Source organism: Trichinella spiralis (assembly GCF_000181795.1).
Source record: "Trichinella spiralis strain ISS 195 chromosome Unknown Scfld4, whole genome shotgun sequence".
NCBI classification, from domain to species: domain Eukaryota; kingdom Metazoa; phylum Nematoda; class Enoplea; order Trichinellida; family Trichinellidae; genus Trichinella; species Trichinella spiralis.
Genome location: NW_003526943.1, coordinates 7,954,199 through 7,966,389, shown reverse-complemented (window position 1 = coordinate 7,966,389; position 12,191 = coordinate 7,954,199). Strand labels below are relative to the sequence as shown.

General features: G+C 33.6%; 4 protein-coding genes across 4 annotated transcripts; 1 reads left to right on the top strand and 3 right to left on the bottom strand.

Moving 5' to 3' along the window:
* Nucleotides 1-842: 842 nt before the first annotated feature.
* On the bottom strand, nt 843-2,574 carry Tsp_01938 (putative ubiquitin associated and SH3 domain-containing protein B). Its single transcript, XM_003377706.1, has 5 exons — nt 2,227-2,574; nt 1,713-2,172; nt 1,409-1,632; nt 1,152-1,196; nt 843-872 (listed from the first exon to the last, which is right to left on the bottom strand). The coding sequence occupies exons 1-5, from the start codon at nt 2,572-2,574 to the stop codon at nt 843-845; spliced, it is 1,107 nt and encodes a 368-aa protein (XP_003377754.1).
* An 838-nt stretch (nt 2,575-3,412) lies between these two features.
* On the bottom strand, nt 3,413-4,741 carry Tsp_01939 (hypothetical protein). Its single transcript, XM_003377705.1, has one exon. The coding sequence runs from the start codon at nt 4,739-4,741 to the stop codon at nt 3,413-3,415; it is 1,329 nt and encodes a 442-aa protein (XP_003377753.1).
* Nucleotides 4,742-4,836: 95 nt separating this feature from the next.
* Nucleotides 4,837-8,148, top strand: Tsp_01940 (hydroxymethylglutaryl-CoA synthase 1). Its single transcript, XM_003377704.1, has 4 exons — nt 4,837-4,873; nt 5,197-5,356; nt 6,634-7,722; nt 7,785-8,148. The coding sequence occupies exons 1-4, from the start codon at nt 4,837-4,839 to the stop codon at nt 8,146-8,148; spliced, it is 1,650 nt and encodes a 549-aa protein (XP_003377752.1).
* Nucleotides 8,149-8,437: 289 nt separating this feature from the next.
* Tsp_01941 (malate oxidoreductase) lies at nt 8,438-11,962 on the bottom strand. The gene is made up of 15 exons (XM_003377703.1): nt 11,930-11,962; nt 11,675-11,854; nt 10,805-11,002; nt 10,558-10,682; nt 10,398-10,479; nt 10,172-10,333; nt 10,002-10,105; nt 9,834-9,943; nt 9,683-9,780; nt 9,520-9,606; nt 9,297-9,402; nt 9,098-9,264; nt 8,853-9,023; nt 8,644-8,763; nt 8,438-8,554 (listed from the first exon to the last, which is right to left on the bottom strand). Exons 1-15 carry the CDS (start codon nt 11,960-11,962, stop codon nt 8,438-8,440), a joined length of 1,860 nt encoding a protein of 619 aa, XP_003377751.1.
* Nucleotides 11,963-12,191: the final 229 nt, after the last annotated feature.

The window sequence follows — 12,191 nt, the reverse complement described above, 5'->3', positions numbered from 1 at the left end:
AAAATATTACAGCTAATCACAACTGAAGAGTTTGAATCAATGAGCAATTAGACAAGGAAAACCAATACGACAGAGATTTGACGGTCCAATAAAATGGCGTGGGCAAAGACAAATAAGAAAAAAGTGGGACCGAGTAAGAACACCCCTTTGTAATGGTATTTGCCACTGAGAATTTAAAATTTGCGCGTAGTTGCAATAATGCACAATGAATCAGGAAAATACAACTGTTCTGTCCGTGAGAAGATAAACTGAAGCTGACCAAATTTAGGATGATTTTGTTATTTATGTTCATGAGGCTTGCCCATCATTTGGACAAGTTTGCTCATATGGTTCTCCTAAGCTGTGTTATCATAGCACAAATTTAATCCAGCAGCATTCATATTTAATCATATACACATTTTCTTTATACATACATGAAAAACAACATAAAAGTATACAAACAAACGATGATGTTGATATCTAACATATTAACATAAAAGAATATATAAACATCAGCAACATTCAGATTTTTATAATTAATAATTACCAAATTTATCTAACTTTACTCAAAATAAACAGCTATTTACAAGAGAATTTTATTTAAGCAGATTGTTGCTTTCGGTTGTTCAAAATTATACAGTGCAAACTATTAACAAGATAGCTAATGAACAATGAAAACATTTTCCTGCTAATGCAGTATACAGCTCATAAGCATGTAGTGATTCGTATAGAAACAGCAAAATAAAATTTTTGTTATAAAAACAGTCATTTGATTGCTTGATAAGCGGAAAATGTATTCTCGCATAACAAAAAATGCAACAAAGTAAGCAGCATAAATATCTTGTATAATAAAATCAAACATTTTAATAAAGTGCTTCTTTTATTGACGCTAACTGTATTTGTGTGTATTTAATAATATAACAGAGTTGTACAAAACTTTTTGTGAGCACAAATTTGCAAATAAAACTATGGAGTAGGAATCATTGCAAACGATTGCATATTCAAAGAATTTAATTACTATCAGATTCCGCTGGAATATCATATTTATTTTAATTTCATAAATCCAACATGCGCACTTTCAAATACTTAACGCAAAGTATTTTTATAAAAATTTATTTAAAAAATATCATAATCACTGAAATATTAATTGACTCTATTAATGCAACAAATACTGTGATTTTAGCATAGGCAGCAGTCAGTTTTGCTGAATCCCATAACTATAAAAGATGGTTAAATTTATACGAAAATGAAAATTATAAAGTTATTGAAATTATAATACATATATTATAAAATAATATCACATTAATATAAAACTTGGAACAATATCACATGTTGAAATAAAAGCAAAAAATTGTTTAAATTAATGAAATAGTTAATATGAATAGGTCAAGAAGTAAAATTATTTGCGATTCAAAAAGCTACTGTTAACAGCATTATTGAATTTCATGAAAGTGATTGATGGCAAAACGGTAGGAGATAATCGCCAACTTTTGTCGTTTAATTCTTCGTAAAAAAGAATCGAACAATATGGATAATTTCCTCCCATTGAATTAATTTCATTTTGTGGAATGTTCGTCTCATCCGCTTTGTTCAAATAACGAGTAATTGCATCCATTGTCAAGCTGTGCACAATGAACAAGATGTTACCGTTTTCTGAAAAATTAAAATTAATTATTGAATTCAATAAAATTTAATCGATTTTCATGAAATATACGAAAATGTTTTCACTTTACCACTTTGAGTACTCATAATTGTTTTGAAAGCATTGATACAGCGTTGATAACATTCCACAGAAGTTTCGTTGCGATGTTGACGAATTTCACTGATACTCAAAATTGGCTTATAAGTAACATCAATTTTATACTGAGCGCTAAGTAAATCTTTTTCTGACAACCAATTTGGCAATGTTTCATACCATGATAACCATTCGAATAGTGCTGGCTCGATGCACATTTTCAAATTTTTGTTGCTTAAGCATTTTAATAAGCAGTGAGCAGTTTGAATACATCGCAAAGATGGAGAGACGAAAATTTTGTACGGCTGTTGTTTGCTTAATTTTAATGTACGTCCAACCATCATTGACATAACATTACCCAATTCAGTTATCGGCGAATCAAAACGATAATCCCAAAAATCACCAGAACGAAATGGGATTTGCAATGGCTGATTCAAATCATACGGCCTATATTTCCCCTGTAAATAATGAAAAATTAAATTCAATAAAAATAACAAAAGAAAATAAATTACTTGTTCATTGAATGCCATATCAACCCATTCAGGAAATATGCGATCCATTCTTTCAGCATTTCGCAACAGAATCACTCGACGACCAGTACCATCCTCTGATTCCGTTGGTTGTGGTTTGCTTTCTTCAATTTTTTTCACAATCGCATTTTCTACTTCTTTGGATATTCCAGGACCAGATTGATTCAGCAGTTCATTCGACTCTGCAATGCACTGATTCCCAGCCACCGAACTCATCATTGAATATCCACTAACGGACAGCATTGCAGACATGGTTGCATCATCATTGGTAGTGGATCCTGATGTTTTACTTGAGGCTGGGTTCGATTTTGGAGCGGAATTTTCTTTCATCTTTAGGCACAATTTCGATCACAAAGCAAGAATTCGACCGCACAAGGAAAATCCTATGGCAGAACTGATTAAATTCAGCTCAGCATCTCTGTGATATAACGAAACTTTAAAATGTTGCCAACATTTTAAAAATAATTTTGTTTAAAGTCGTTTCAAAGTTCTTAATTATGATCTAAGTAGAATTAACAGTTTAAACAAAATTTCTTTAGTTTTCCGAAATTTAAATCTCTTTCATCAATTAATGTTTATAATCAAAAGCACCGATTTGTGTTTCTTTATTCACAATACTGCAACTAGCCACAAAATGAAATCTCGCGACTCTATCAACTCATTAAATTGCGTGCTTTGAAGCACAGCTGCATAAGCCACTGAATAAGTACATCAATTTTAGATATAAGTTACGGTAATAGAAACAAACAAGCGGGCAGACGAGCATAAAATTACATAGTTATGAACAAACTATAATGGGATGCATGAGAGCTCCATTGAATTATTGAGCTACTGTCATGAAATATTTTCACACCATCAATATGTTGAATAGTTGAAAACATTTCATAAAATATAATTTATCAGAATAAGTAAAAACATCGAATATTACATGCAGTGTATTTTATTATTCAAACAAAATAAGCACTATCATCATATATCACATAAAGATCATCTTCATTGTTAAAAAAATCAAATGCACATTGAAATTTAGAAAACAAGTCAATCTAAATTTATGCAAACGTAAAAGGATAATAATGAAACATTTTATAAAAATTTTAAAATAAAATATGCAAGCTATTTTCAATTTTTTCATTGGTTTTCTTCATCGTTGAAATTTTCATCATTTCCATTAAGAAAAATTCAAATTTGCAACCTTCGCCATATTATCAGCAAGACGTTGAACATTTAACTTATTTTCAATCAAAATACGGATAAAGTGGATAGTTGATCTCAAATTTCTTGCATTTGCCGCACAAAAGATTATTCTTTTGAAATTCTTTGTAAATGTGAAATTTTCAATAATGATCAACGTGTCGGTGATCGTTTGAATTGCCCATAAAACACTTCCATGTTTTCCAACCAATTTCTCAACATCCGAAGATTTGATTATTATTAATTTCTTATACCTATACGGATTTCGACGCATAACGTTTTCATGTTTCACCGGTTCAAAAAACAAATCTTTCCGTTGCTGTTCATGAAATGACAAATTTGTGCTCATAAAATCATAATAGTATTTATTCCACTCATCAGCTTCATTTCTTCTCGGAATCGGTGCCAAAAATGGACAATATCCATCATCCGCTTTCAATGGATAGCTTCTATCATCACTTTCACCTGTATGTTGAAAATCGTTGACCTTTTTTGAACAATTCAGGCCATGTTCTAGTGTTTCCAATTGAACATCAGTTAAGCTCGTCACATTTTCCATGTTGATCAAATATTTTAACACCATTTCACACGCAATGTTAAAAAACGATGGATAATTATTTATATGCAAAAAAATTAGTATTGCCGCATCAATACTTCTATCATCTTCTCCAATAATAGAAACTTTTTTTTTCAAAAAATGTATCTGAACATTGGCCATCATTTCTATTGTATGCTTGAAATGTATGTTCCTCTCTTGAAAATCTTCCAACATTTTTTCTGGTATATCCAAATAAACTTGCTTATAACCATACCTTCCTGTCGAAAATATCCCAGGCACATCAGTCTTCTGCTCTTTCAACCATCCTTGAATAATATGATAATAACGATACTTCGGATTCCTTGGATTATAAATGAACTTTGAATGACCAGATGATTTTGTTTGAATTGGCTTGTTTTCACTAGTGATTCCATTGCTTGAGATGTCATTTATAAATTTTTTGTTATCCTTCTCAGAAGCTTCCAAACCGGCACACTGATAGCATTTGTCTATCAGTTTTCCAAGTTTGGGAAACATTCGATCTTGAACATCAGTGCCAACAACGATACTTTTCAAATAACGTAAAGTACAATAAAAATCTATTACCTCTTTGAAAGAAAGGCATTCCAATGTTTCATAGTCAGGTTCGAGGATGTCGACAAATTCTTCTATTAAATTGAATAAATCACAGTTGTACTTCTTCTTCTTCACTGAGTTGGTAATTTCTTCAATGAAGGCAACTGTGTTAAACCACCGTTCGTTCATCATTGTGTTTAAAGTACCGACCGCACGGCAACACAGACAAACAGAAAATGAACATCTGAGCTTGAAGCTACCTTTAAATAGGCTTAAGTTGAATTAACATGCGCTCAGGTTCAGCATTACAATTTTCGACTGTACGTTTTCTTATTTGCAGTCGTTGTTGTTTATTATTTTTTCTCGCGTAAATTGCATTTTTTTTAGCAGCGGTATTTTCTTTGGAAAAAATTATTCGAGTAATGCTGATAATTATGAACTCTATGTTTGTTAATTTAGTTTGTATAAACAAAAAATCAAAGACTTAAGTGACTGTTTGAAGCAGAGGCGTTCGTCTGAAAGTGTAGATTACTAGATAGACAGCTAGTCAGCAGACGTAATATTTGTCAGCTGATGTTGTAAAGTTAATGATCGAGATTCTGATTAAAATGTAAAATGGTTTAATTAGTAGGTTTATAAATTTAAAGAAAGTCGAGGTATTGTTGAAATCATCAATGAAAAAATAATGGTGTTTGTAAACAGTAAAAGTAAGAATTCGATGGGCGATTTAAGTTTCATTCTACAAAGGAACAGTTCATCATTAAAAAATAACGTGTACTATATCAAAACAATGAAATTGATGGATGGGTTAATAAATCTGTACTAAAAAACATGAAAATGAGGGAACATTATTAGACTTTTATGTGGTTAATCGTTGAAATGTATATCAGTCTGTTCAGAGGCAGCACAAAAACTCTATTTTTGCCTTTGATTATTGTCATTTATACTTGAGTGTCATTATTGTAAAGTATTGTTTGAAATTTTTTATGCGTTCGTTTTGTATGGGTTTGTTTCGTGTACTTCTCTATTTTTCACAAATCACAGGAATTTTTATTAAATTTTATGAAGTATTTCTTGCAATTATAATTACTATATGTAAAAAACCTACCTGATCTTTATTATATATTACAGTACGGTTACTATTTATTTTGGTAATTTGGAAATTTTTGTAGTTTCTGTTTAATGTTGTATTGTTTTATAATTTTAAGTGGTTTTATAGCGTTAATTATTTGATTGAATAGCGTTCAAAATGTGGTTTATGTTACAGTAGGCCATATTTCTGATTGAAATTTACTTGTTTTGTTCTTTTTAGTTGGGAAATGGCTGTCATTTTTTTGTTAATAGTTTAATGTTGTGTTTTATGTGATTTCTAGCTTTGTTTCTTTGTATTTCGTATTTGTATTTAGATTATTCTTTTTTGTTGACAGTGTTACTAAAATTTTACTAAAAGCAAATTTTAACCATTTGTATAAAACAGATTTTTTAAACTTATTTAATTTGTTAACGATCTTTCTTTGAATTCATTTCTGTTATTAATTTATTATTGTTTACATCGTTTATTGTATTTATTGTTTGACAATGTGAAGTTGTTAAAAATTATTATTGCAAAATTTTCTTTTCTGAAATAAATATGCTTTGTTTCGAGAATACGGATTTATATTTGATGTTTTAAGGTGAATAGTTTTTTAAATCATAGTTATCTCCGCTTGAAGTTAGTGAATTGCCTTTTTCGTTTTCATTTTATTCTGTTTACAGTTGTACTGGATAAATTTTCACATGTTTGTTTGCTTCATTCCTGAAAAGGTCATATAATAGCATTTGTTCAAATTTTTATGATGATGAATTTATTTACATTTTTATGTAGGTAATGTAAAAGAGAGAGAGAGAGAGAGAGAAATTCAGACTGCAAGTTATTTTTCCAACAGTTTGTTTGCCTGTGTTTTATTTGCTTTTATATTTGAGGTAAACTTTTCTTTTAATTTATAATTTATATGGTTAATAATTTAAAATTGTGCGGTTATTTTTCGTTTATTAATTAATAAATTGATTATTTGATTGATGTTTCAGTTTGTTATCGTTTGAAGCCGAGTGATGATGGAGAATGACAGTGTGATGCCGAATTTGATTTCGGCTAGCAACGTCGGCATATTGGCCATGCAGGTATATTTTCCTTCGATGTACGTGAAGCAGTCGGAGTTGGAATCAGCGGACGGCGTTTCAAAGGGCAAGTATGAAATTGGTTTGGGTCAACATGAAATGGCTGTTTGCTCGGACCGTGAAGATGCGTGTTCAATGGCGTTGACCGTTGTCCATCGACTGTTGAAACGCTTCAATGTGGAGCCGATGGAAATCGGCAGATTGGAAGTGGGCACCGAATCCCAGGTCGACAGATCGAAAAGCGTCAAGTCGACGTTGATGCAACTGTTCACGGATAGCGGAAATACAGATCTCGAAGGTGTTGATGTTGTGAACGCTTGTTTCGGAGGTACGCAGGCGTTGTTCAACTGCGTCAGTTGGGTCGAGTCGACCAGCTGGGACGGGCGCTATGCTTTAGCAGTGGCGACCGACGTGGCGGTCTACGACGCCGGACCCGCGAGGTGTACCGGGGGTGCAGGGGCAGTGGCGATGCTTGTGGGCGTCGACGCGCCGATCGTGTTTGACGGTCGGCTGAAAGCGTTCTACATGCAGGATGCGTACGATTTTTACAAGCCAACCGCTGCCGGAGCCACCGAGTATCCCGTCGTCGACGGCGCACTCAGCGTGAGAAGCTATTTCGAGGCGCTTTCGCGTTGCTATGGGCTTTATTGTGCAAAATTCGAACGTCTCTGTGGAAAGGAGGCCCGGGTGATGGATTTCGACGCTGTGCTTTTCCATTCGCCTTACTGCAAACTGGCCAAGAAAGCTTTGATTCGGCTAGTGTTTGTGGATTTGTGCCGTTGTGTGGTCGGTCCGTCACAGTTGAATCCAAACATGCCCAACAAAGGTGTACCGGTGAGATTTGACGAAGACCGACTGTTGACGTTGGATTTGGACAGAAACGAAGAAGCATGGCTGATGGAACTGAGCGGATCGCTTTTTGAAACTCGCACCAAACCGTCATTGTTAGCTGCTTGCAGAGTGGGAAATATGTACTGTGCATCGTTGTGGACGTCGCTTGCTTGTCATTTGGCTGGGTAACATGGTTTAATTTACTCTTTTATAGCCGATTTTACAAATTTTATTTGTAAAACTTCAGTAGCAGTGCTGACAAACTTGTCGGACAACGGTTGCTGATGTTTTCTTATGGATCTGGGTTGGCGTCTTGTATGTTCAGCGTTCAACTGCGCCGGGGTCGGGAAAATGAAGTGAAGCTGGAAAATATTGCCTCTATGCTTGCTGATGCGATGTCGCAACTGGAAATGCGAAACAAGCTGTCGCCAGAGGAATTCCTTAGTACAATGGAAACGCGTGAAAAAGCCGCATCGTCGGCGCCGTATATTCCCACAGCTCAGTTGGAGCATCTTTCAAACGAGACATTCTATTTAGTTAATGTTGATGAGAAATGTCGTCGTAAATATGCTCTGAAAGTTTCAGAAGAGAATGAAGCGCTGTCTTCTTAACAGCCGAATATGTTCATTAAGTAAAATATATCTTTTTATTTTATTTTCTAATATGTTTTATTTGATTCAAGGTGAATAAGATCAACCTATGCTAATCAGAATCGTGGAAAAAAAGATGAGGAAATTATTTTGAATAGCTCTAACAGTTAAATTCAGCTGCCATGTTAAAAATTAAAAAAAAATTCCCCCAGCGAACAATATTTAATAATAATAATAATATGAAAAATGTTTCCTTGTCTTGCATTCCCAAATCCAATTGACCCTATGTATAAACTACTGCTGTCGCCGTCTAGTGCTCAAATTCGTACATATCCGGTACGTAAGAATCATATTCATAACTGTAAACTTTTGATCGAATAAACGCTTCCATATCCTCCGGCTTTGGAAAACACGCTGCTTCACCTGACTGAAAACAAACGAACATTTTTTTCTTTTCATTTTCAATGACAAAATTGTCAAATATCCAATTTCTACATTGTACAAATTCGCACATACTTCGTAACATTGTTCAGCTACGGCTGCAGCAATTTTTACCGAAATTTCTCGAACAACATTCAAAGGTGGATAGACGCGACCTTCTTCCATATGCTTTTCCGTCACTAAGTTGGAAAGAACCTTAAAGTTGAAATTGGTTTAATAAAAATTATCAATTTATGCATAATTACTGTTTGCATTTCAGAATAAAAAGAAAAGAAACCGTTCACCTGGGCTGCGATCAAAAACACCTCATCCGGTATATGTCTGGCCATGCTACAAATCGTGCCCAACGCAACGCCGGGAAAAATGTACGAATTGTTCCCTTGACCAGGATAAAATACCTTGCCGCCGTATTCCACCTTGTCGAATGGACTGCCGCTGGCAAAAATCGCACGACCCTACAGAAAATATTCGATTCAACCAAGCATCTTTGTGCTTTGTTGTTTTGTTTCGTTATCAAGTTTCGCTTTACGTCGGTAAATTTGTAAGCCTGTTCTGCAGTGCATTCGGATTTGGATGTTGGATTTGACAAAGCGAAAATTATCGGTCGATCGTTCAGCTTTGCCATCGTCCGAAGAATGGTCTCATTGAACGCGCCCGTAATCGTTGCCGCCCCTGCAAAATCCAACATCCATATAACTGGAAATTAATAAAACGACAATAATAATAACCTATAATTGCGGTCGGTTTCACTTTGTTTATTATATCTTCCAAAGATTGCACTTCTGCGTGATCTTGAGCAAATTCCAATTTATGCTCATTCAGGTGACTTCGTCCCTGTGAAAAATGGAAACAATAAATTCGATAAGAAACAAATTATGAACAACGAACGATTTTCCATTTATAATTATGAACAAAGAACCTCACTTTGACTATCAAACCTTTGGAATCTACCATCCAAATATTTTTCTTCGCCTCTTCAAATGGTATTCCCTCATTTGACATTGCCAGACAAGTTAGTTTCGCAATACCAACAGCTGCCTGTAATTGCAACCAAATTTTAGTTTTCTAACAAAAATCATAAATGGAGGAATAAATTATATGATGATCTGTATACTTCGCCAGCGCCATAGAATAGCACTCTGTGATCTTTCAATGATTTTTTAGTCATTTTCGCCGCAGAAAGTAGTCCAGCTACGGCCACTGACGCAGTTCCTAGATTAAATAAAATAAACAGTGAAAACAGTGTTCTACGATCTGAATAAAACCTTGAATATCATCATTGAATGTACAGTAGGCTTTTTTATATTTGTCCAAAAAACGAAATGCATTCTGATTTGCAAAGTCTTCAAATTGAATCAAACATGTCGGACCAAATCTAAAAAGCTTCATTAAATAAAGAGAAAATGAAAATTTAAACCTACAAAGTAGTATACCTCTCAACTACCGCTCGAAGAAAGTTGTCCACCAGACGATCGTATCGTTCATCTCGTATACGTTTGTGTTTCATCCCGATGTAGAATGGATCTTTTTTGATCTCCTTTAATGCGTTGTTTGTAAATTATAAAATTAAAAAACAATAAATAAATTTTTCTTTCTTACAAACCTCATTATCTGTTCCAACATCTAACACTACAGGCAAACACCACTGCGGGTGTACTCCGGCCAATGCGACGTATAAAGATAGCTTGCCAACAGGTATGCCCATACCGTAGGCTCCTAGATCACCCAAACCAAGAATACGCTCTCCGTCGGTAACACATATTGCCTGAAAAAAATCACTCGTATGTGAATAAATTACAGCTTTTCTATTGTTATTATTAATAATATACCCGAATATCTTTTTCAGGCCATGCTGCCAAAATATTATAAATACGTTCGACTGAATCATCTTGGATTGATATAAATATTCCTCTGTAAAGTATAAATTTTATAATTAAAAAAATATGCCCATATCACAATATTACAATATTTCCATTCAAATTCACTTACTTTGGTCTTCGGAAAATCAAACCAAATTTCTGACACGCCAAGCCAACCGTTGGTGTGTATACAATTGGCATATACTTTTCAACGTTTTCACAAAGCACTCGATAAAATAATTTTTCATTTCTATCCTAAAAATAATTGCTATATTTATAGAAAGTTTTCTATAATTCGAAGAATAATTCATAATTAAAATTATAATTGATAATAATAATAATAATAATAAGTTATTCCACTTCACTCGATCACATACTTGAAGATCATTAAGTGCAACGTAGCGACGCAAATCGCTCGATTCGTTGTCCAAGTTCTTCAAAATACGTTGCATTTGCTGTTCCGCCGTGAGCACATTTGGAGGCAACAAACCATGAATTCCCAAAATATGACGCTCTTTGATGGTAAACGCTATTCCCTGAACGAGTATTCTTTCGTTGTTTGACAAAAGATACTTCTCGAAAAATATTCAATTTCTCAAGTATGTTTTTATCATATTGTATGCTCAAATTTAACCTATACTATTGTTTACTTGAATTTACAATTATTTATTCGATACATTTCATCAATAAATGAAAAGTTAAAAATGGAATATTATTATTATTATTATTATTATTATTATTAAATTCGACCTAATTTTCAACACATGACATCTTTTCAAATGCAGTATGTGAGAAAAAAATGCATTGAAATTGATAAAATCTAATATTTATTTTTTCGAGAAAGTACATTTAAATATCTTTAAGTAAGAAGCAGATTATGATTATTTATTTTGCTATGTTCGTTATTATTTCATTATCTGAGCGTCATGACTCGTAGAAAATTTTTTTTTTGAAAATCTATGAATAACTAAAAGTTGAAATAATAAATGAAAAAAGAACCAATGTACTTTTATCCCATTAGGTAACTTTAAATATCGCGTCAGATCGTCTGTATAAAGTGAGAATAACGATTAGAAAGATTTTTTTACAGTTCACTGTTAATTAATACTTATTATTTAAATATTAATTTTAAAAATTGAAACGTTGACGTGAAAAAAAGAAGAACAAATTTTGTCGTCAGTTGTTGATCGGCTGATAATCGATGGCAAGCAAAAATCTCCATCTTGTTGCAAATGTCATATATATACCCCTCGAAAAAGCCTTTGAAACAAGATAGAGAATTGCCTACTTTGTTGGTCCGTGGATTGTGCAGCACCTCCCAGCCTCGGACACGGCAGTCTGTATACTGGGAGTTGTGCTTGACGCTGGTGCGGTTGGGTTGAAATGGCGCCGCCATTCGGCCAGTCCAACGCCACAACATCGTTAGCCTGAAAAATTGAATTTCCAAATTTTAATATTTTTGACCATGAAGACAACGACGAAAAGTGAATTTTTCCAACAACAAACTTTGCATAATTGCACGCCACGAGGCTCATTTTTTTTCGTAAGTCTGAAGCAAAAGCAAATGAGAGAATAGCGAAACAACGTCAACGAAAAGAGAATAGCAGAAAAAAATTAGCAAGTTTGGTTTTATTTTTATACATATGCAAAATGTGAGCAAACAAGTGGTGCTTTCAATGCAACGTCAGGTCTATTTTTTCTTGAAATAACTTAAAAATTTGTTTACACTATCTAGGGTTATTATTTTTTTAATTTTTAAATGAA